Raw genomic sequence first — 21284 nt, 5'->3', positions numbered from 1 at the left:
GGAATAGAACCCAGAGCACTGGCGCCTCAGGCAGAGGATTAGCCTAGTGAGCCGTGGTGCCAGCCAGTAATTTAGGAGGTGAAATCATTTGCTGGTTGTTTATGTTTTGGAACAACCAGCAAATAGTGGGATATTGAATTATGGGAGACTCTGATTGTCTTGAATGTCAGCTTAACATTCCATAGGTGGGAGAAGGATTTGTCTATCAATACAATGCATACTAATTGACAATCTGGGGTCATAGTTATGCATTTAATTTGTCTTGAACATTTTCAATTGCTTCTCCCATTGTTGTCTAGAAAAATTGTTTCCTACAGAAGATCACTCATTGTTGCTCTGTCAGAACCATGTGAGCTCTGTAACATCTTTGCCTGTAATAGTCCAGTTTTCCTAATAATTTTGCTAATGTGCTGTGAAAGATTGAAAATTTGAGTATGTTGTGTATAAAATGTTAAGTTGTGAATGGGTGGAATTTATGTGACTGCAACCTCTGAAGTTACTGGTCTTGATAGCCTCTTAAGGAAGAGTTGCCTCCAGCTTTGAAGCTGGAGAGGCACTGGAATAACTTTAAAAAAACAAAGACAACTCATGGCTTTTTAATTTTCATTATGCAGGTTAAGAATTGTGCACAAATTGAAATGTCTGTGTGCTGATGCTCAATACCAATAAAATCTCAAGAATGTATATAAAAAAAGAATCAACCATAAGCTAAATGTTGGATATGTCACAAATAAAAAGAAGTGATAGCTTTTATATATTCTAATATGGTATACTGGTTTTCCTCTTACCTCCATGTTCTGAAATCAGTTATTATTATCTGATAGGCCCTTGTTCCAGGACCCAAATGCAGAAATCAGTTTACAAAATAAATGTATCCATCTGTACATTACTAAATAGAATCTGCATAACTGGATCCTTCCATGACAATCATGCTTTCACCCTTGCCAACTCCTGTTTTGAGATCAGAGAAATGTCTGAATACTTTTTTTTGGGGGGGGGGGGATTTTTTTATTTGAGTTTAGAGAGAGGAGACACACACACACACACACACAGAGGGAGGGAAGGAGGAAAGGAGAGAGAGAGGGAGAGAGAATCTTCTGAAATCTGCTGGTTCACTCCCCAGATGGATGCAATGGCCAGGGTTGGAACTGGAGCTTCCTCTGCATATCTAATATGGGTGGCAGGGTGCCAAGTACTTGGGCCATATTCTGCTGCTCTTCCCAGGCCAACAGGAGGCAGCTGGATTGGAAGTGGAGCATCCAAGACCAAACTGCTGCCCGTATGGGATGCCAGCATTTCAAGTGGTAGTTTTTTAAGCTATGCCACAACACTGGCCCCAGGAATATGTTATATAAAGACAACATAAAGCTTCCAGTTAAAAAAAAAATCATTATAATTGGTACATAACTTTTTCTGAATTTAAAATAAATAAAGTCCTATATATCTGTAGTTTTAAGACAGCAAAACAGTAAACACTTCTGCTCCACTGTGTTTTCAGAAACAAGAAAAGGAAATATAAATTCCATCTCTTTGAAGAAACTAGTATACATTTACTACCCACAAAATACGAAGATGCCAAGTGAATAAAGGAACAACTTGCACTGGCACTGTGATGCAACAGGTCAAGCTACTGCCTAATGCCAGCATTTCATAAGAGAGCCGGAAGTCTGAGCTGCTCCACTTGCAACCGAGCTCCCAGCTAATGCACCTGAGAAGGTAACAGAAGACAGCCCAAGTGCTTGGGTCCCTGCCACCCACAGGCGAGACCAGCATAAAGCTCCTGGCTCCTGAAGCCAGTGGGTGGGTATGGCCATCCAGTGGGTATGGCTATTTGGGGAGTTAGCTAGTAGAGGAAACTCTCACTCACTTGCTCGCTCGCTCTCTCTCTCTCTCTCCCTGTCTCATTCTGTAACTCTGCCTTTTAAATAAACTAATTAATTAATTAAAATAACATAACATAACATAAAATAAAAGGAACAACTGACTTAGAAGGAGAGGAAAAAGCACAATTTCAGTACCTGGAGAGGCAGCTACCAATAAGAGGAAAGCTAAAAAGAAAGCTAACATATGCCACTGTCTCACACTCTATCATCACCACAACAAGGCCTTACCAATCAGAGATACCAAGGATCTCAAAAAAGTGTGAAATATGGTGCTAAAATAGAGGAAAAGAATAAAAATCTGAGACGAGGCAAATTAACTGTGGGTCCCCACTACAAAGTAGGTAACTAGCTCATGGTGACTGGAGATTTAAATAAAAACTGAACAACAAATTGTGAACAACAGAAACTGAACTTTGAGATATCAGGCTTTGTGGAGGCTGAAATGAAGCACTGGATAGAAATCTAGGGAAAATAAATAAAAATGTATATATTAATTGGTAAAAATGTCTGGCTGTCTTTCCCAATATCTAGTTTTTAGGTCTTCAGTCTTCAATAGCTAAGGTATATTACCTACTGAAGATTCCAAACTAATCTACCCATTTTTTAGCAAGGGAATTAAAAGGGAAAACAAAAATCTGTCTCTAGAAAAATGGAGTGGTCACAGAAAAAAACAAAACAAAAACCCTGAAATCTGAAGTCCCTTCAAGAAAATGTGGTTCTGCTACCTGAGGATCCTGAGAGGATAAACCTTACCCATCTTTTGATCACATTTTTTAGTGCCTCCCACCTAAATATGTTCAAAGAGCAAAGGCATTAGCAGATGAAGAGTAGGAAAGAGACCAAGATAGACAATAAACAGTAATTAAAAGATTTAAAAAGATGCCAGAAAAAAGAGAACTTCAAAAAAAATCTGTAAATCCTCAGAAAAGATAAAATAATAGAATTCTGTGTAAAGATGAGCAACCAGAGAATCAGAAAACTAATTTTGAAAAAACAAAATATGACTGTAGAAACAAAGTTTTTTAAAAGTAAATGATAAAAATTTTCATAGAAAATCACAGAAAGCTTACCTAACAACAAAGTCTTAAGCTCAATAAGGTGATAATATCTATAAATTTGAAATATATAAGTAAACAAAAGAGATAAAGCTCTAAGGGGTTTACATTCTAGTGGAAGAAAGATTTACCTTAAATTAATGTATATATAACATAAAATAAAAATATATATTATGTTAAAAGGTAATTTGGAAAAATAAGAATAAAATGAGGAGGTCAGGAATACTGATGGATTGGGGCTGGTGAAAGATGACATTATTCACTACAGCAGTCAGGGCAGAGCTCATGGAAAAGGTGAAAGAATCATACAAGTAGCTGCAATAATGTCATTGGTCAGTGGCTCTCAAAGTAGGATCCAAGGCCCCTAAGGTATTCCTGTAATGCTTTTAGAGGATATATAATGTCAAAACTATTTTTGTAATAACACTAAGACACAATTTTAAAAATTTATCAACACTGGACCTAAAGAAAAAAAAAAGAATGGTGGACAAAACTGTTGACACATTAGCACAAATCAAAGCAGTAGTACCAAACTATATCATAGATCTTTATCTTCTTTACCTACACTTAAAAGGGAAGAGGGAACAGTTTTATTTAAGAATTACAAAGAGAAAGCAGTAAAAATGACTAATTTTATTAAATATCAATTCTTGAGTTCATTATTTTTTTTTATTTATTTATTTGGCAGGTAGAGTTATAGACAGTGAGAGAGAGAGACAGAGAGAATGGCCTTCCTTCCATTGGTTCACTCCCCAAATGGCCGCCACGGCCAACGCTGTGCCGATCCAAAGCCAGGAGCCAGGTGCTTCCTCCTGGTCTCCCATGTGGGTGCAGGGCCCAAGCCCTTGGGCCATCTTCCACTGCCTTCCCAGACCACAGCAGAGAGCTGGACGGGAAGGGGAACAACCGGGACTAGATCCCCATGCCCATATGGGATGCCAGCGCCACAAGGTGGAGGATTAACCAAGTAGGCCACAGCGCTGGCGGAGTTTATAATTTTGAAAAAATATTTTGTGAGATGAAATAGGAAATATACACAAAGCACAAAAGTGGTCTCCATGAAAAACACTCTTGTGATAGCACTGTACACTGAATTAGCCACTCTATTCTACAGAACACCATTTTTACTTGAAAGTCTGTTTATCTAGTCATGGGCATTTGGAGGACATTATAAAAAAATAAAGTAAATATCTCATTTCTTTGTTTCTTCTTAAATTTTATTTATTTGAAAGGCAGATAGACAGAGACAGAGACCTCTACTGTTTACTCCCCAAATGCCTTCAACAGGATTGGGCCAGGTTGAAGCTAGGTGCTAGTAAACCAGTTTGGGTTTCCCATGTGAGTGACAGGGAATCAACTACTTGAGCCATCACCTGCTGCCTTCTCTGTATGCTGGAACAGGACACTAATTCAAGATATGGGCATCCCAAGAAGTGACTTGACTGCTGCACCAAATGCCTGCCTCGGGTCTTTCTGAGGAAATAATTATCACTATTTGCTGACAACAATAAATTTTGAGATTTCAAGTATTAGAATTATAGAAAATGTGTGTATCTGTCACCATTAAGTTTAACTGTTTCCCAAACTGGTGGAGTTACTGTAATTTTTTTTAAAAAATTGCATAATTAAGTATGTCAATATTTGGTAGAGCTACATAATTCAATGAACCAAGTTATTTTCCAAATGATCAACATATGATGTTATAAAATCATGTGAGAAAAAGAACCACTCAGAATGCAAGGCCAGTGGATTTTAAAGTAACAGAATACAAAAATTTAAATTTGACTGTGGATTCTTCTATAAAACTAACCTTTAAGAAACTACCACTCAAATTTGGGGGATAACAAAGAATATCTGAAAAGATTTCATAAATCAACACTACTCATTTCACCAAATTTATCCTTTTGAAAACTATTTTCATATTGAATATTTAATGATTTTATTTTTAAATGAATTAACAAATATTTAATTTTTTTCTTAGTTTTTTGTTTTTAATATTGTGTCACTAGCTATAAATCACACAAACAAGAGGTTTGAGTCCTTAATAATTTTTTAAGAATGGATCATTTTCCAGGTGGAGAGAGCAGTTAGAACAAAGTTAAGATATGCTTTGCGAGTTTGAGGAACAGCAAGTAGGCCACTGTGGCTACAGTAAAATGAAAATAGCAGGAGATGAGGCAGAGAGATAGCAGAAGAGTTAAGTGATTAAAATTCTTATAACACATTTAACAAAGTTATCTTTTAAACTGAATAAAATATAGGGTTCTGAAAAAGAATATGAAATGCAGAGTTCTGAAAAAGGATATGGAATAAATGACATTTTAACAGAACTAGTCTGGTTTTCTTGGGTACAGAAAATGATGGGTGGACAAAGACAAAGTAAAGTGTATTAGGAGGCTATTGCAATAATCCAGGCGAGAGTTACCAACTATGTACTAGTTGGTCTCATGGGAGGTGGTATGCTTCCTCCTCAATATATTGTTTTGAAAATTCCAAACCTAAAGATTTGTAAAAATAGTATATTAAACACCCATGTGCTACTCACCTAAATTCCTTATTTATTAAAATTTGGCTATATTTACTTTCTCTCCATATATATACATATATAAATTTTTTTACTGGCTCATTTGAGAACTAATTTCAGACATCATCATGAAACTTCATTCTCTAAACACTTAGCAAAGAAAAAGGGTACTCTACATTCTATTATAAGAATCATATCCAGGGAATATAACAATGATACAAAACTATTACCTAAGGTATGAATCATATTCAAAATTTAAACTAAAAATTTAGTCTGATCCATGATCTAATTAGGGATAAGACATTTCATTTATTAATTTTATTTTTAGTGTCTTAAAAAATACTAGGTTCACTGAGTTATAAGTTACATGAAGTAATATTATATTCTTTTTAGGTATGTATTCTACTTGGAATTTTGATAAACACATATAGTTTTATAACCACCACCTGATAAAAATAGAAAATATATCATCCCAGAAAAGTTTCTTTTTATCATTTTATAGTCAATTCTCTCTCCTCAATCTCCAATCTAATTTTTGTTTCTACAGTTTTGCCTTTTTCCAAAACATTCTATATAAAATAATGCAAAATGTAGCAATTTTATGTTGTTTTTTTCCATTTAGCTTAAACTTTTGAAATACAATCACATTATTGCATTTATAAGTAGTTTGCTGTTATATTCCATCTTATGAATACACCATAATCTGTTCATATATACTGATTTGTATTTGGACTGTTTCCAGACTTTTGGTGCTTGTGAATAAAGCTGCCATAAATATTTGACACAGATAATTTTTATAGGGAATACTATTTTTTTTAGAATTATTTTATTTGAAAGACAGAGTTACAGAGAGAGGTAAAGCCAGAGAGAGAGAAAGAGAGAGTCTTCTATCCCACTGATTCACTCCCCAAATGACCATAAGAGCCAGAGCTGAGCTGATCTGAAGCCAGGAGCCAGGAGCCTCCCCTCAGTCTCCCAAACAGGTACAGGGGTTCTAGGACTTGTGCCATCTTCCACTGCTTTCCCAGGCCATAGCAGAAAACTGGATCAGAAGAGGAGCAGCTGGGACTCAAACCGGAGCCCATATGGGATGCCAGGGCTGCAGGCTAAGGCTTTAACCTGCTGCACCACCAGCCCCCTAGATAATACTATTTCAAATGTCTTAGATAAGTAACATATACTGAAAATGTTAGATGGTTTATACCAAGGTATCTGTACCATTTTCCATTCCAGACTTTCTACCAAGATATGAATGTGTCGGGGCCAGTGGCCCTGGCCCGACATGAGATGCAGCAGGCTGAGGCTGTCCCTTATCTAATCCTGTTTCCTGCACTTATTGTCCTGATGGCCGAAGGCACAAGATTTTTCATCCCACATTCCTGCAGGCAGGATGTGACTTTTGATGAAGGTTTATGATGTTCTTTGCACTATCTGCAGAGCTTGTACCCTGATCATTGCTACTTTGTAAACTTGCTCTGTTCCTGTGCTATGCATGATTGCACACAATGAATGTTATCTGTATGGGGTCTGGGGTATATATCCTTGTCTTTCTGGGTGCTCGCTGCTGGAGACTGAAGGGTTTCCTTAGGGAGACTGCCTCCAGTCCCTCATCGCCGGGCCCCCTACTTTGGCTTGGAACGCGATGAGGCAATAAACGTGGTGATGAATTGACTGAGTGCTGCGTGTTTCCATGTGGTTTGTCGGGTGGCCTCCGACATGAATGAATTATTTTAATTTGAGGGGGAGAGAGGTCTTCAAGTTTTAAGTTCCATAAACAAAAAGAACCAGATTAGAGTACCTGCAAGATACATAAAAACATCTAGTGAACTGCTATTGTGTGGCAGAATTTGAGTGGTAGAGGAAAGAGTAGAAGAGAAACTTCCTTTCTACCTTAAATCTAAATTTCATATATATGCAAAATTATCTAATCAGTAAAGAAAATACTAAAAAGAAATAGAATCCCTTCAACTTGAACAAATCTATTATAAAGAAACTGAATGGAAGTACATCCCTTAATTTGTATATTTTAATCATACCTTACTAAAGTTTGGAGGAGGGTTTTTGCCTCTACATAAATTTGAGAGGGCCCATACAGCATTTCTGGTTGTTGTAAGTCTGTTTGAATTTGTTAATAACCTGTCAAGAAAAAGAAAAAAGGTATCGTCACTTTGCATTCATTTTTCTTCTTCAGCTATTTTTTCTCATAGTATAAAAAAATCTTTTCAATATATTTTATGAGATATCCATAATGGTAAAATAGGAAGAGAGAATCTTTAAAGGGAATTTTTGAAAATAAATAATAATTTTTTAAATATATGTTTTCTAAAATACGAATCTACAGTGTGAATTGATTCTCTAAAAACTGTCATCAAGCATTCTGAAAATAAAGGGTATACAGGAAATTTTATTATTTCTACATACTTTTAAAAAGAATACTAAATTATTTGGCTTTAATCATGAACATTATAATAATTCAGAAAGCAGAAAAAAATTAAGTAAAATTGATAGACTGACTGGAAATTTTTGTGCTTTGTTTTTAACAGATTACATGTCAGTATTTTTTAATCTGGTTTGCAACAAATATTGGCATCAGCTAAGAAACTAAGTATCTATCTGAAACAAGGTTTTTTTTCTCATAACATAATAAGTAATGTTTTGTTCTTTATGTTGAAATAGATGCTCTAAGGTAGTAATACTTGAAATTTTTAGGGGGTTATAGGCCCCATTGAGACTATAATATAACCTCACTTCAGAAAAAAGGCAAATCATACAATGTCTGGAGTTTGTTAACTCTCTAAGGACCTCCATAAACCAGAAAGAAGTATATATAGACTTCCTGTTTTGGAACAAGATCAGCAAAAACGGTAAAGAAGATAACTCCAAAGAGCCTGTCCCTCCCAAGAAGCACAAAAAACTTGAAAAACCATACATTTTTACTGGAACTCTGCAAGACAGTCAGAAGCTTACAGAAACAGAGGAAGTGTTTAACCAGGAAAGGACTGAAACATAGCAGGGGAGCTTTCTGACATTCCAGCTTATCTTTGCCCAAACCCCTCACCACCCTGGCAGCAGCCTTTAAGATGGGGTCCATATTCCCTCTATGGGTTCCTGGTCCCAGGGGGAGAAGGTATTGTTTCCAAGAAGCATGTTTCTATGTTTTGACATGTGTGGGGGCACCCTGAAAAACTGATGTTCCTGAGTGTTCCTCTGTTTTACCTAACTTGGAATTCTCTCAGCATGAAACAATAACTTTGAAAAAATTTCCTAAAAAAAAATTAAAGGCAAATGAACAAGGTGCTTATATCTGAGGCAAAGAATGTAGGTAAGGCTAATAAGAAACACACTGAAAACATAGAAAGAAAAGGTGGTGAGGTACTTCGTTTAATAAGGGATTTAAAAAGATCCTGCAATATCAGACAATCTAGAAAGCTTTGCACATGCCTAGGTCATAGTGAATGCAAAGAAAAACCCTGAATAGACCTCAGATTTTCCATTCTGGTGGACCTTTAAGGTTTAGCATAAGCAAGAAGTGAATGCTCAGGCAGAGGAAAAGAGGCCTGGCTAAGCTTGAAGCTAAGCTTGGAAGCTTGAAGCAGTGACCCAACACAGAGCCAATCTGTGAAAAACTTGACAATTTTTATTCTTCTTTCTTGGCTCTAGACATTTAAGGTATTCTCTGCTATCAATGCTCTGGCTAACAACTAACCTGAAGTAATAGATTAGAGACTTAACAGACTATACATGACAAAGATTATCAAATTAATTTTTAAAAATATCTAAAGAAACAATTACAGCAAGTAGTAACAGTTGTACCAGCCTCAATTACTGTGCCCAGGGACTAGCTGAGCAGAGAAGCCTGAGTGTGGCTGGGAGAACTGACAGGGGGCTGGGTCATGAGCATGACTGTGGGAGGTCTGGAGCCAGGGCTGTGATAATACTGTGGCTGCATGGGAGAGCTCAGGGTATGGCTGGGACTTTGTGCAGTCACTGTGGGAAACTCCACATGCTCATGGCTCCCTGATTCCCTGGTGAGGGTCATTGCTGTAGAATCCATGGTTACATCAAGGACTGTACAGATCCTTTGTGTTGTTGTGACAGTGTGGATGCACATTATACCCACTGGGGTTTGTGACCAGGCACTGGTCTCCTTTGAAAAGAAGAGATGGGCATGAGACTATGCCAACAGAGCAGAAAAACCTCCCCTCTGATTAAAATAAAAAGAAAAAAAAAAAGATTTACCACACCCAACCTCAACCTGCATGTTACCTTGGACACTGCCTTTACCCTGAAGCATTGAACAGAGCTCCCAGGCCACACCCACTACATGCCTCTAGGTATTCACTGAAAGAGCAGATACTGCACTAAACCACATAGGCATAGTCTAAAAATAAAATCCATCAGAGAGAAAAAACAAAATTCTGGTGTACTCATCCTAATATCAGTCAAAACAGACTTTAACACAAAAACTATTAAAAGAGACACAAAGAAGGGAACTATGTAATGATTACGGGATCAATTAAACAGGAAGATGTAGAGAGCGGCAAGATGGCAGAATAGGAAGGGAGCACACTGATAGTCCAGGAAGAGACAGTTTAATAAAAGTGGAGATACTGGAGGTTAAAGGAAGAGTAGGAGAGGAAAGAGCAGAGGAAACTCTTCCAGAACTAGTGATTCACAGTGGACCTGCGTGGAGAGCATGGGAGCCCACATTTGGGACACCAGCGGCAGACTCAACGCACCAGTGCTGGAATGCGAGGTGAGCCGAACCTCAATAGCCCGAGATACCAGCGGGCAAGCAGAAAGAGGAGACTAGAGGGAACAAGGCTTGAAACCCCGTGGGGAAAAGTTCACCAGGCTAACTAGAAGAGAGAGAGAGAGAGAAAAAAAAAGAAAAGTGACCCATACGGACACGAGTTTCTCTCTCTCCGCTCACCTCTCAAAGGCAAGCAAGACAAAGAGCAGGCGCCATTTTGGACATACGTCATAAACAGGGTGACCTCAGGTCTGCACCAGCCCTGAGCCCAGCAGAAAAACCTGACTCTGGGGGGAGGGGTGAAATAACAGCAGATTCACATGAGTGCTCTCCAGAGACGCTACAGTTCGGTAGCCTTGGCAACCCAGTGGGAGACTGCAGGACAATCTGAGCCCACACTGAGGGCAGCAGAGATTCCCTGTGTGGTCCTTAGGAAAGAGCTTCCAATCTCTGGCTCCTGTGGGTATATCATTTGCCTGATAACTACCTCCAATTCCATTCAGCTGTGCGGAATTACTTCCCTTTTGAATCAAAAAAAAAAAAAAAAAAGGAAGAAAGAAAAAAAGAGAGATTTACAATGCCTAACCTGGGAGTGTCACCTTTGGCACACCCTCAACCCTAAGAACCAAACAGAGCTCTCAGGCCACACCCATCTCAAGCCTCTAAGGCTCCATCAAAAGCAGACAGTCCACTTAATCTAGAAAAGTATAAAAAGAAAAAAAAACACCACTGTGAAGAAACCAAAGAATATATCCAATATGCCAAAAAAAACGCAAAAACCGAGGTAACAAGAGCAAGGAAAACACTATAATGCCCCCAAATGAAAGATACCCCAATTAAAGATTATGAAGATGATGAGATAGAAGAAATGCAAGAAGCAGATCTCAAAAAATTGATAAGAACATTAAGAAGTTCTCAAAAACAAATTCTTGAACTACAGAAATCCTTAATGGACAAGATAGAAAATCTCTCTCGCAAAAATGAAATATTAAGGAGGAATCAAAATGAAATGAAACAACCAGTAGAACAAGAAACTGTGATAGTGACGAGAAATCATAATGAAATGAAGAATTCCACAGATCAAATGACAAACACATTAGAGAACCTTAAAAACAGAATGGGTGAAGCAGAAGAGAGAATATCGGAAATGAAGACAGAGCACAGGAAAATATACAGTCAAACCAAAGAAAGGAAGTGGAAATTAGAAATCTAAAAAATATTGTTGGGAATCTACAGGATATTATTAAAAAAAAAAAAAAAACAACAACAACATTCAGGTTCTAGGAGTTCCTGAAGGCATGGAGAGGGAGAAAGGATTAGAAGGCCTTTTTAGAGAGATACTTGCAGAGAACTTCCCAGGTCTGGAGAGGACAGATACATCCTAGTACAGGAAGCTCATAGAACCCCTAATAAACATGACCAAAAGAGATCCTCACCACGACACGTTGTAATCAAACTCACCACAGTGAAACAGAAAGAAAAGATTCTAAAATGTGCAAGAGAGAAACGTCGGATTACTCTCAGAGGATCTCCAATTAGACTCACAGCAGACTTCTCATCAGAAACCCTACAAGCTAGAAGGGAATGGCGAGACATAGCCCAGGTACTAAGAGAGAAAAACTGCCAGCCCAGAATATTATATCCTGCAAAGCTCTCATTTGTGAATGAAGGTGAAATAAAGACTTTTCATAGCAAACAGAAATTGAAAGAATTTGTTGCCACTCATCCTGCCCTGCAAAAGATGCTTAAAGATGTCTTACACACAGAAACACAGAAACATGGTCACCAATATGAAAGAAGGTAAAGGAAGGAAACCTCACAGCAAAAGATCACAGGAAGCTCAATTTCTCTTTGACATAGAATTAAACTCTGATGCTCTGTTAAAGCAATGTGTTAAAGTAATCTATTATGTTCTCTTGATGTCTGTTAAATTCTAATTGTTCAAAAACAGCTGAGTTTTTATTAAGAGCTATGGGTTATTTAAATATGTGCTTATTTTCAAAGATTTGAATAATCACCTTGTAACAATGATCAAATTTGGTCTATATTATGGCATGATTTTAAGGAATCTTATTTCAACCAGATATTTTGGATTTTGAGCCTTCTTGGCATTCTTGACAGGCATTCAAAAAATCAAAGTTTCAAACAATCTGGACTCTAAAATTTCCAGTAAATCTTGGACTTTGGTTTTTCCAGTTTGGCCCAACTGAAAAAATCGAAGGACCTATGTCTCTCATCTTATGGAGACACCAAATAATCAGGCTATTTGGATTATATTAGAAGTACTGTCAAGATGTGACATGGTACTAAATTTTAAGTTTCTATAATGGAAAATGCTATTAATACAAATGTTTGAGAATTAAAAAGTCTAATGATCTTGTGTTACTAGACATGATAGTTATCTTAATGAGAAATCCCCAGAGGCCTAAAAGGTTAAATACTTGTAAAATCCTACAGGTGCTTTCAAAAATACTGTGAAGTAAGCAAGTGCCTCTTATGGGTTGATGAGTTTATAATTTTAAACATGGCAACTTTAAAGTCTTTTGTCATCCACAGTTATATATGAATTGCAGCTCATAAAACTAAAGCGTTGTTGGTTCTGTGTTTAGCTGTCCTCCTATAGGTTCCTATGGACTTTTTCCAGCCACTTCTATTGTATTCAGTACTTTGGGATGGCTCTGTAAACAGATGAAGCCAATAATGTATTAACAGTACCAACTGAGAGAAAGTATGGTTAATTGAGGTTACTAAAAACAAAAAACAATTCAAATCAATTGGCAATTTACAAAAAAGAGTTAAAGATTTTAAAAGCTATTATTAAAATTGCTATATTGGTCTATTATGTTATATGTGTGTACGTATTGTAGGTCCACATGGGAAAATTTTATTAAGAGTTTTATTTTAAATGGCTTATAGATAAGATTGTCCATAAATTTAAGCTGCTAAAATTAATCAAACATACATTTTATCGTATGAACGGAATCTCTGTATCATATGTCTTATACTTGTTGGTAGAAAGAAACTAAAAACATTTTATATGGTTGTGCTTAAGTTTACTGGTTAAACAAACTACATCATGTTAGATATTTAAGAGGTGTTTCCAAATACATGATTCTTAAAATTTATAGAAGGCATTGGACCTTCTGGTAATTGTTTGCTTAAGTTGTTATCTAATGGTTGAAACTGTTTGCTAAGTATTCATGAAATATTGCTATTGTCAGCAAGTGATCTAGGACTTCCTCCCTCATTTCTCTATTCTAAGCCCAACTTGTTCTTTCATTTCTCTATTCTCCTCAAGGTAGAAAACTAATTCTATTATGAAGGAATCTGTGGGACGCACAATGTAATCTTTAGACCTTATAAAAGAGATGGCTAACATTTTTCTGTAATAGCATAGCCAAAATAAGAGCTTAAATTATAATCTCATAGCTAGATTTACTTCACCATCAGCGAAGTAAACAGTAAGTAGAAAAAACCTCCCTTTCAGACCAAAGGGAAAGAAGGTTTTAAAGTGAGAATATAGTTTTCCTCATGGGCATTGTCTACCTTAGAATAACTACTACAGAACGTGCCTGTGACTATAGACTTGTTGTTCAGGCCACCGAAGATTAGAGATGGGACTTGGGCGCTCCCTTGACTTGCATCCTCTGGTCTGCTTTAACACAAACCAGGAGGAAAAGAAAGCTAGGCATCAGAAGCAATGGGTGGCAAGCCTATTAATGGCTGTTCTGTACAGTGATCTGCCCTCAAGGAGACCCAACAGGCCAGTCCACTGCAATGGCTTTCAATGTGGTAAGCCTGGGCTTCAGCAGAAGTCAGCTTGTGAAGAGCCCTGGCAGCTCTGCCAAGAGTTGGATCACTGGAAATGGACCTACCCTGGAGTCGAAGGATGCCCAGGTCAGAGCCACAGATCTTATTGGCTCTAAGCTGAAAAGCCCTTCACTCAGCCCAACTTCCAAAGTGACCCCTGCAACTGAGGGGACGGCCAAGTAGGGTCAGCAACATTGCAGGCAGAACTGTAAATTTCTTGTTAGAGATGCCACCTGCCTTTACCTGGCCAGCTCTCTTCCCAGGCCAGCTAAGTAATGAAAGTCAACAGAGTGCCTTCCCCCAGGAGGTTCACACCTCCCTTAGGATGTACCCCATGGGAAGAGATAGGTCTGGGCCGCTTAACTTACAAAGCCTAAAGCCCAACATATTATTATCAAGCCCCTTCTGTCAGGTTCTATTTGCCTCTCAATCAGAAAACTTAATTGTAGCTTAGACAGCACCTTTCTTAGCTCCTCTAATAATGACTCTGTCCGTTGTTCTCGACCCTGTATAGTGCACTTAGGCCTCATTCCTTTGTAATCATAACCTCTACTCTACCACCAATGGCTTTACTCCCAACCTGTGTGTACTGATGGTCCTCTTCCCCACTTAATGCTGTATAATTGTTCAGACCTGGTTAATGCCACGCTTAGGATCATTGGTTACTATCCTCACCCTGTCTTTTATGACCTTGTCTAAATATGATCAGAGTTGGCGAATTTGGAAGGTTTCCATAGCCTTGGCAACTCATGACGAGAGCCTAGGGTGGTTACTGGCGCCATAAACTAGAGTGTCAATTTGTTGGTTCAATAACAGGATTCATGTGTACTTGCTCCTCATGAGGGATCTCTGTCCTTAATGTGCTGTACATTGTGTACTATACTATAACTAGTACTCCAACAGTATGTTTCACTTTGTGTTTCTATGTGGGTGCAAACTGTTGAAATCTTTACTTAATATATACTAAATTGATCTTCTGTATGTAAAGAGAATTGAAAATGAATCTTGATGTGAATGGAAGGGGAGAGGGAGAGGGAGAGGGGAGGGTTGCGGGTGGGAGGGAAATTATGGGAGGGGGAAGCCATTATAATCCATAAGCTATACACTGGAAATTTATATTCATTAAATAAAAGTTAAAAAAAAAGGAAGATGTGACTGCTGTAAATATATATGCCCCCAATTACAAGTCAAGTCACCTGACTATTTAAAAGAAGTGTCAGTGGACCTAAAGGGAGTCATGACCCAATAAAATTGTAATGGGGGACTTTAATACTCCACTTTTAGCAAAGGACAGATGAACAAGATAGAAATCAGCAAGGAAAGTAGAGTTAATCAGCACTAGACCAAATAGACCTAACAAATATCTACAGAACTTTTAATCCTACCATTGCAGGATACACATTATTCTCACCAGTGATTGGAACTCTGTCTAGGAGAGATCACATGCTAGGCAATGAAGAGGTCTCAGCAAATTCAAAATAATCAAAATCTTGTGGATCACAACAGAATGAGGCTGGAAATCAACACTCAAGAATGTCTAGAATATATCCAAACACATGAGACTGAACAACATGCTCCTGAATGAACAGTGGGTCATAAAAGAAATCAAAAAAGAAAACAAAAAAAATTCTGGAAACAAATAAAGATAACAATACAACAAATAAAAACTTATGGGATTCAGAGAAATCAGTGTTAAGAAGAAAGTTTATAGCAATTGGTGTCTACATCAAGAAATTGGAAAGACACCAAATAAATGAGATATCAATGCATCTCAAGGATCTAGAAAAACAACAGCAAGCTAAACCCAAAACTAGTAAGAAAAAAGAATTAGAGAAAAAATAAACAAAATTGAAACTAGAAAAACTATACAAAAGATCAGCAAAATGCAGACTGTTTTTTTGAAAAAATAAACAAAATTGACAAATCATTGGCCTAACTAATGAAAAAACAAAGAGAGAAGACCCAAATCAATAAAATCAGAGATGAAAAAGGGAATGTAACAACAGACACCACAGAAATAAAAAGAATCATCAGAAATCACAATAAAGAGCCGCATGTCAACAAAAAGGGAAACGCAGAAGAAATGGACAAATTCCTGGACATACACAACATAACTAAATTGAGTCATGAAGACAAAGAAAACCTCAACAGACCCATAACCAAGACAGAAATTGAATCAGTAAAAAAGACACTTCCAACAAGGAAAAGCCCAGGACTGGATAGCTTCACTGCTGAATTCCACCAGATATTTAAAGAACTAAAGCTAATTCTTCTCATGCTGTGTAAAACAATTGAAAGGGAGGGAATCGTCTCAAATTCTTTCTAAGAAGCTGGTATCACATTAATTCCTAAACCTGAAAAACATACAACATAAAAAGAAAGCTACAGACCAATTTCCCTGATGCACACAGATGCAAAAATTCTCAACAACATACTAGCCAATCCAATCCAACAACACATCAGAAAGATCATTCACCCAGACCAAGTAGGATTTATATCTGGTATGCAGGGATGGTTCAATATTCCCAAATCAATGTGAGACATCACATTAACAAACTGAAGAACAAAAACCATATGAGTATTTCAATAGAAGCAGAGAAAGCATTTGACAAAATAAGACACCCTTTCATGATGAAAACTCTAAGCAAACTGGGTATACAATTAACATTGCTCAACACAATAAAAGAAATTTATGACAAATCCACAGCCAGCAATGTAATGAATCAGGGAAAAGTTGGAAGCATTCCTACTGAGTTCTGGAACCTGACGAGGATGCCCACTCTCACCAATGCTATTCAATATAGTATTGGAACTTTTGGCAAGAGTCATTAGACAAGAAAAAGAAATCAAAGGCATACAAATTAGAAAGGAAGAAGTCAAATTATCTCTATTTGCAGGTGACATGATCTATATATAGGGGATGCAAAAAACTCCACTATAAGACTACTGGAACTCATAGAAGTTTGGTAAAGTGGCAGGATATAAAATCAATCCACAAAAATCAACAGCCTTTGCATACACAGACAATACCATGGCTGAGAAAGAACTTCTAAGATCAATTCCATTCACAGTAACTACAAAAAAAAAAAATACCTTGGAATAAATTTAAGCAATGATGCCAAATATCTCTATGATGAGAATTACAAAACATTAAAGAAATAAATAGAAGTTATTATACCAAAAAAAAATGAAAAATTTTTCCAGGTTCATGGATTGTCAGAATCAATATCATCAAAATGTCCATACTATCAAAAGCAATTCACAGATTCAATGTGATACCAATCAAAATACCAAGGACATTCTCAGATATAGAAAAAATTATGCTGACATTCATATTGAAACACAGGCAACTCCAAAGAGCTAAAGCAATTTTATACAACAAAAACAAAGCTGGAGGCATCACAATACCAGATTTCAAGACATACTACAGGCAGTTATAATCAAAACAGCCTGGTACTGGTACAAAAACAGATGGATAGACCAATGGAACAGAATAAACACTCCAGAAATTAATCCATGCATCTGCAACCAACCAAAAGAGCTAAAATCAATCCCTAAAGCAAGGACAATCTCTTCAACAAATGGTGCTGGGAAAACTGTATCTCCACATGTAGAATTATGAGGCAAGACCCTTAACTTACACCTTACACAAAAATCTATTCAACGTGGATTAAATACATAAATCTCCGATCTGAAAACATCAAATTATTACAGAACATTATGAAAATCCTGTAAGACACTGGCATAGCAAAGAATTCATGGAAAAGACTCCAGAGGCTTAGGTAATCAAAGCCAAAATTGACATATGGGATTAAACCAAATTGAGAAGCTTCTGCACTGCAACAGAAACACTCAGCAATGTAAGCAGACAACCAACAGAATGGAAGAAAGTATTTGCAAACTGTGCAACTGATAAAGGATTAATAAGCATAATATATTAAGAGATTAAGAAACACCACAACAACAAAACAAACAAGCTAGTTCAGAAATGGGCAAAGGACTTATACAGGCATTGTTTAAAAGAGGAAATCCAAGTGGCCAAAAATCACATGAAAAAATGCTCAGGATCACGAGCTGTCAGGGAAATGCTAATGAAAACCACAATGTTTCACCTCATGCCAGTTAAAATGGCTTTCACAGAAATCAACAAATTCTGGTGAGGATATGGGGAAAAGGTACCCTAATCCACTGTTGGTAGAAATGTAAAATGTAAAGACAGTATGGAGATACCTCAGAAATAAGAATATAGATCTACCATATGACCCAGCTATCCCACTCCTGGGAATTTACCCAAGGGAAATGAAATCATCATATGAAAGAGTTATCTGTTTCCTCATGTTTATTGCAGCTCAATCACAATAGCTAAGATGTGGAATCAACCCAAATGCCCTCCAACTGAAGAATGGATAATGAAATTATGGGATATTTACATAATGGAATACTACACAGCCATAAACAAAAACCAATGAAATCCAGTCATTTGCAACAAAATGGATGAAGCTGCAAAAGATTATACTTAGTGAAATAAGCCAGTCTCAAAAGGACAAATATCATATGTTCTCCCTGACCTCTTATACTAAAAGGCAATCTGCAGAAGTGAAATTGACATTTTGAAAAGCAATGACTTTGAACAGCCCTTGTCTTAACTGTTGAGGAACAGTTCCTTTTTTTTCATACTACTTGTTGAACTCTTAACATAGAGTTAATCATATGTGTACAAAGTTAACTGAAAATAGTTTTCAGTAAAAATAAAATAAGTGTGGGAATAGGAGAGGGGGGTGGGAGAGTGGTGGGAGAATGGGTGGAGGGTGGGTAGAGTAGGAAGAATCACCATGTTCCTAGAGTTGTAATTATGAAATGTATGAAGCTTGTATTCCTTAAATAAAAGGTTTCTGGTGGTGGGAAGGAACCACAGGAGAAAAAGATAATCTGATTTTCACAGTTGCCATATTGTAATGACAAAAATGTCCAGTTTTCAACAAGAAAGTATGAAGTATACAAAGAAATAGTGTGACCCATTAATACTAAAACATATAAATTAAAAGAAATTTTCCCCAGGGAACATTTGGATTTGCTATGCAAATATTTTAAATCTATTGTCTTAAATATTTTCAAAAGAGTTAATGGGAGGATTCCAAGATGGCTGAACAGGGAAAAGACCTACTAGTATAGGTGAGGTGAAAATAGCAGAAAAAAGTGGTGAAGTGCATTCCCAAGGGAGACTGGAGAGACCTCTTCGGTGGAAATTCTACAGAAGGAAGAAGGATGCTGCAGATCAGCATGTATGGTACAGATGTGCAGCAAGAAACACATTCTTGGCAGCCAAGACCTAGAGGACATGCCAACTTTGGAAAGTGAGGTGAGAGCAAACTGCAGCTGTCCATTACTGGTGATACTGCCAGAGGCAAAGCCTTGCAGACCACAGTGTTTTGAATCCAGCCTGGAGCCCCAACATGGGCAGGGTACCCACCTGACACAATGAGAAAAAAAAAAAAGCACATTTCTCTCCATCCCCTAACAAGGGACCCCTGCAACCAGCAGGTAGAAAATGCTATTTTGACACCAGCAGCGGCTACGGTGGCTCTTGTGTGCACGTGTGATCTGAGGATTTTACCAGAGGAAAAAATCTGCATTCTCTACTGATGTTGAGTCTGGCTGGGAGAGTTGATAGAGGGCTGGGAGGTGCCCACAGCCTCTCATCATGTCAAGGCTCTAGGGTTGAAATCATAAAGGTGGATCACATACAGACAGCTGGCTCTGAGAACATATCTGCTCCCTCTGTGGACAGGACAGGCAGGCAGGGCCGATCATATCTCTGTACCCTGTGACTGTGGGAACTCTATGACTGCATGATAGGGTGCAGGGTGTAACTGAGTCTCAGGGCAATCACTGTGTCTGGCGCCAGAGGCTCAGAGCTCTCTGATTACCCAGGGTGGGTCACTGCAGTGGGATCAATGCTAACACTGAGGACTACATAGATCCTTTCTGCAATTCATGTGACAGAATGGGTGAGTGTTGCAACCACTGCCAGCTAATCCTGGGCATTGATCACCCTGAAGAGAGGAAGTGAAGGTGTGATTACATCAACAGAGGTAATCACACCCTCCCCATGCTAAAAAAGATCTATGACCCCCATGGCCACACCCACCACAAACCTGAGTATTCACTGAAAGAACAGACACTCCACTAAGCTACAGAGGAATAGTTCAAAGATAAAAGCCATCAGAGGAGAAAACCAATAAGTACTTCACAAATGCCTAAAAATAAATGCAGAAATTTGATAAACAAGAATAAGGAATACAACATGACTCCCTCAAAGGAAAATAACAATTCAATATTAGAAATGTAAAGAGAAAGATATTGATAAAATTTCCTGAAAAGGAACTCAAAGATTGATCAGAGGATTACTCAGAAGAAATGAGGAGCAAATCCACTAGTTAAAGAAATCCACACATGATATGAGGAAAAATTTTCCCATGAAAATGGAGGTTTTGGAGAGAAATCAAAATGAAATATTAGAAATGAAGAATTCAGTATGTCAAATAAAAATACAGTGGAAACACTTAACAACAGACTTGTGAGGCAGAAGAAAGAATATTCAAGCAAGAATAAAACCTTTGGAAATATTTCAGTCAGACAAAGAAAAGAATGAATTAGAAAAATTAAAAACAGTAATGAAGATTTATGGGATACAATCAAATGACCTAACATATGGGTCTTAGGAATTGGTTTGTAATTTCTTTTTTATTATTTAAAAGACAAATGCATAAAATAATAATTATAAATTTATTGTAACAGCACAATTCTGAAGCTAAATTGATTGTAATTTAAACAAGGTTATTATGTATTTAGGATGTTAACTGTCATTAAGAAAGTAACTTTAAAAATATACAGGAAAGGAAATGTGAAAAGAATCAATGGAGTCCCTTACAAAGAAATCAAACAATGGCAATTAGAGAGGAAGGGGGAGACTGCTCTCCCTTCCTGTGAGCCTTTCAAATAAATAAACAAATTAAAATAAACAGCACAATCTTCCCCACTTAAGAAACTAGAAAAATTACAGTAAATGAAACCTAAAGCTAACAGAAGGAAAGAATGAATAGAAATATACTAATGAATAAAAAATTACAACCAACTAAGTCAAAGATGGCTCTTTGAAAAAAAATCAACAAATTAACAAATCCTCATCTAGATCAACAAAGGAAAACAGACTCAAATCATTAAAACTAGTAATGAAAGTGAGACTTTTATCACTGCCC

The 21284-nt window shown here is 37.2% G+C and overlaps 1 protein-coding gene across 1 annotated transcript in view; it reads right to left on the bottom strand.

Annotated features, from left to right (window-relative positions):
* KPNA5 (karyopherin subunit alpha 5) overlaps positions 1–21284 on the bottom strand; it is a 78807-nt gene that overhangs the window by 21005 nt on the left and 36518 nt on the right. Inside the window, exon 8 of the mRNA XM_062186663.1 lies at positions 7499–7598. Coding sequence (XP_062042647.1) covers positions 7499–7598 — 100 coding nt within the window. The remainder of the gene's footprint in view (positions 1–7498; positions 7599–21284) is intronic.

The sequence above is a fragment of the Lepus europaeus genome, chromosome 3 (assembly GCF_033115175.1).
Source record: "Lepus europaeus isolate LE1 chromosome 3, mLepTim1.pri, whole genome shotgun sequence".
NCBI lineage: Eukaryota > Metazoa > Chordata > Mammalia > Lagomorpha > Leporidae > Lepus > Lepus europaeus.
Note: the sequence above shows the minus strand (reverse complement) of the source record. Positions and strands in the feature narration are given on the sequence as shown.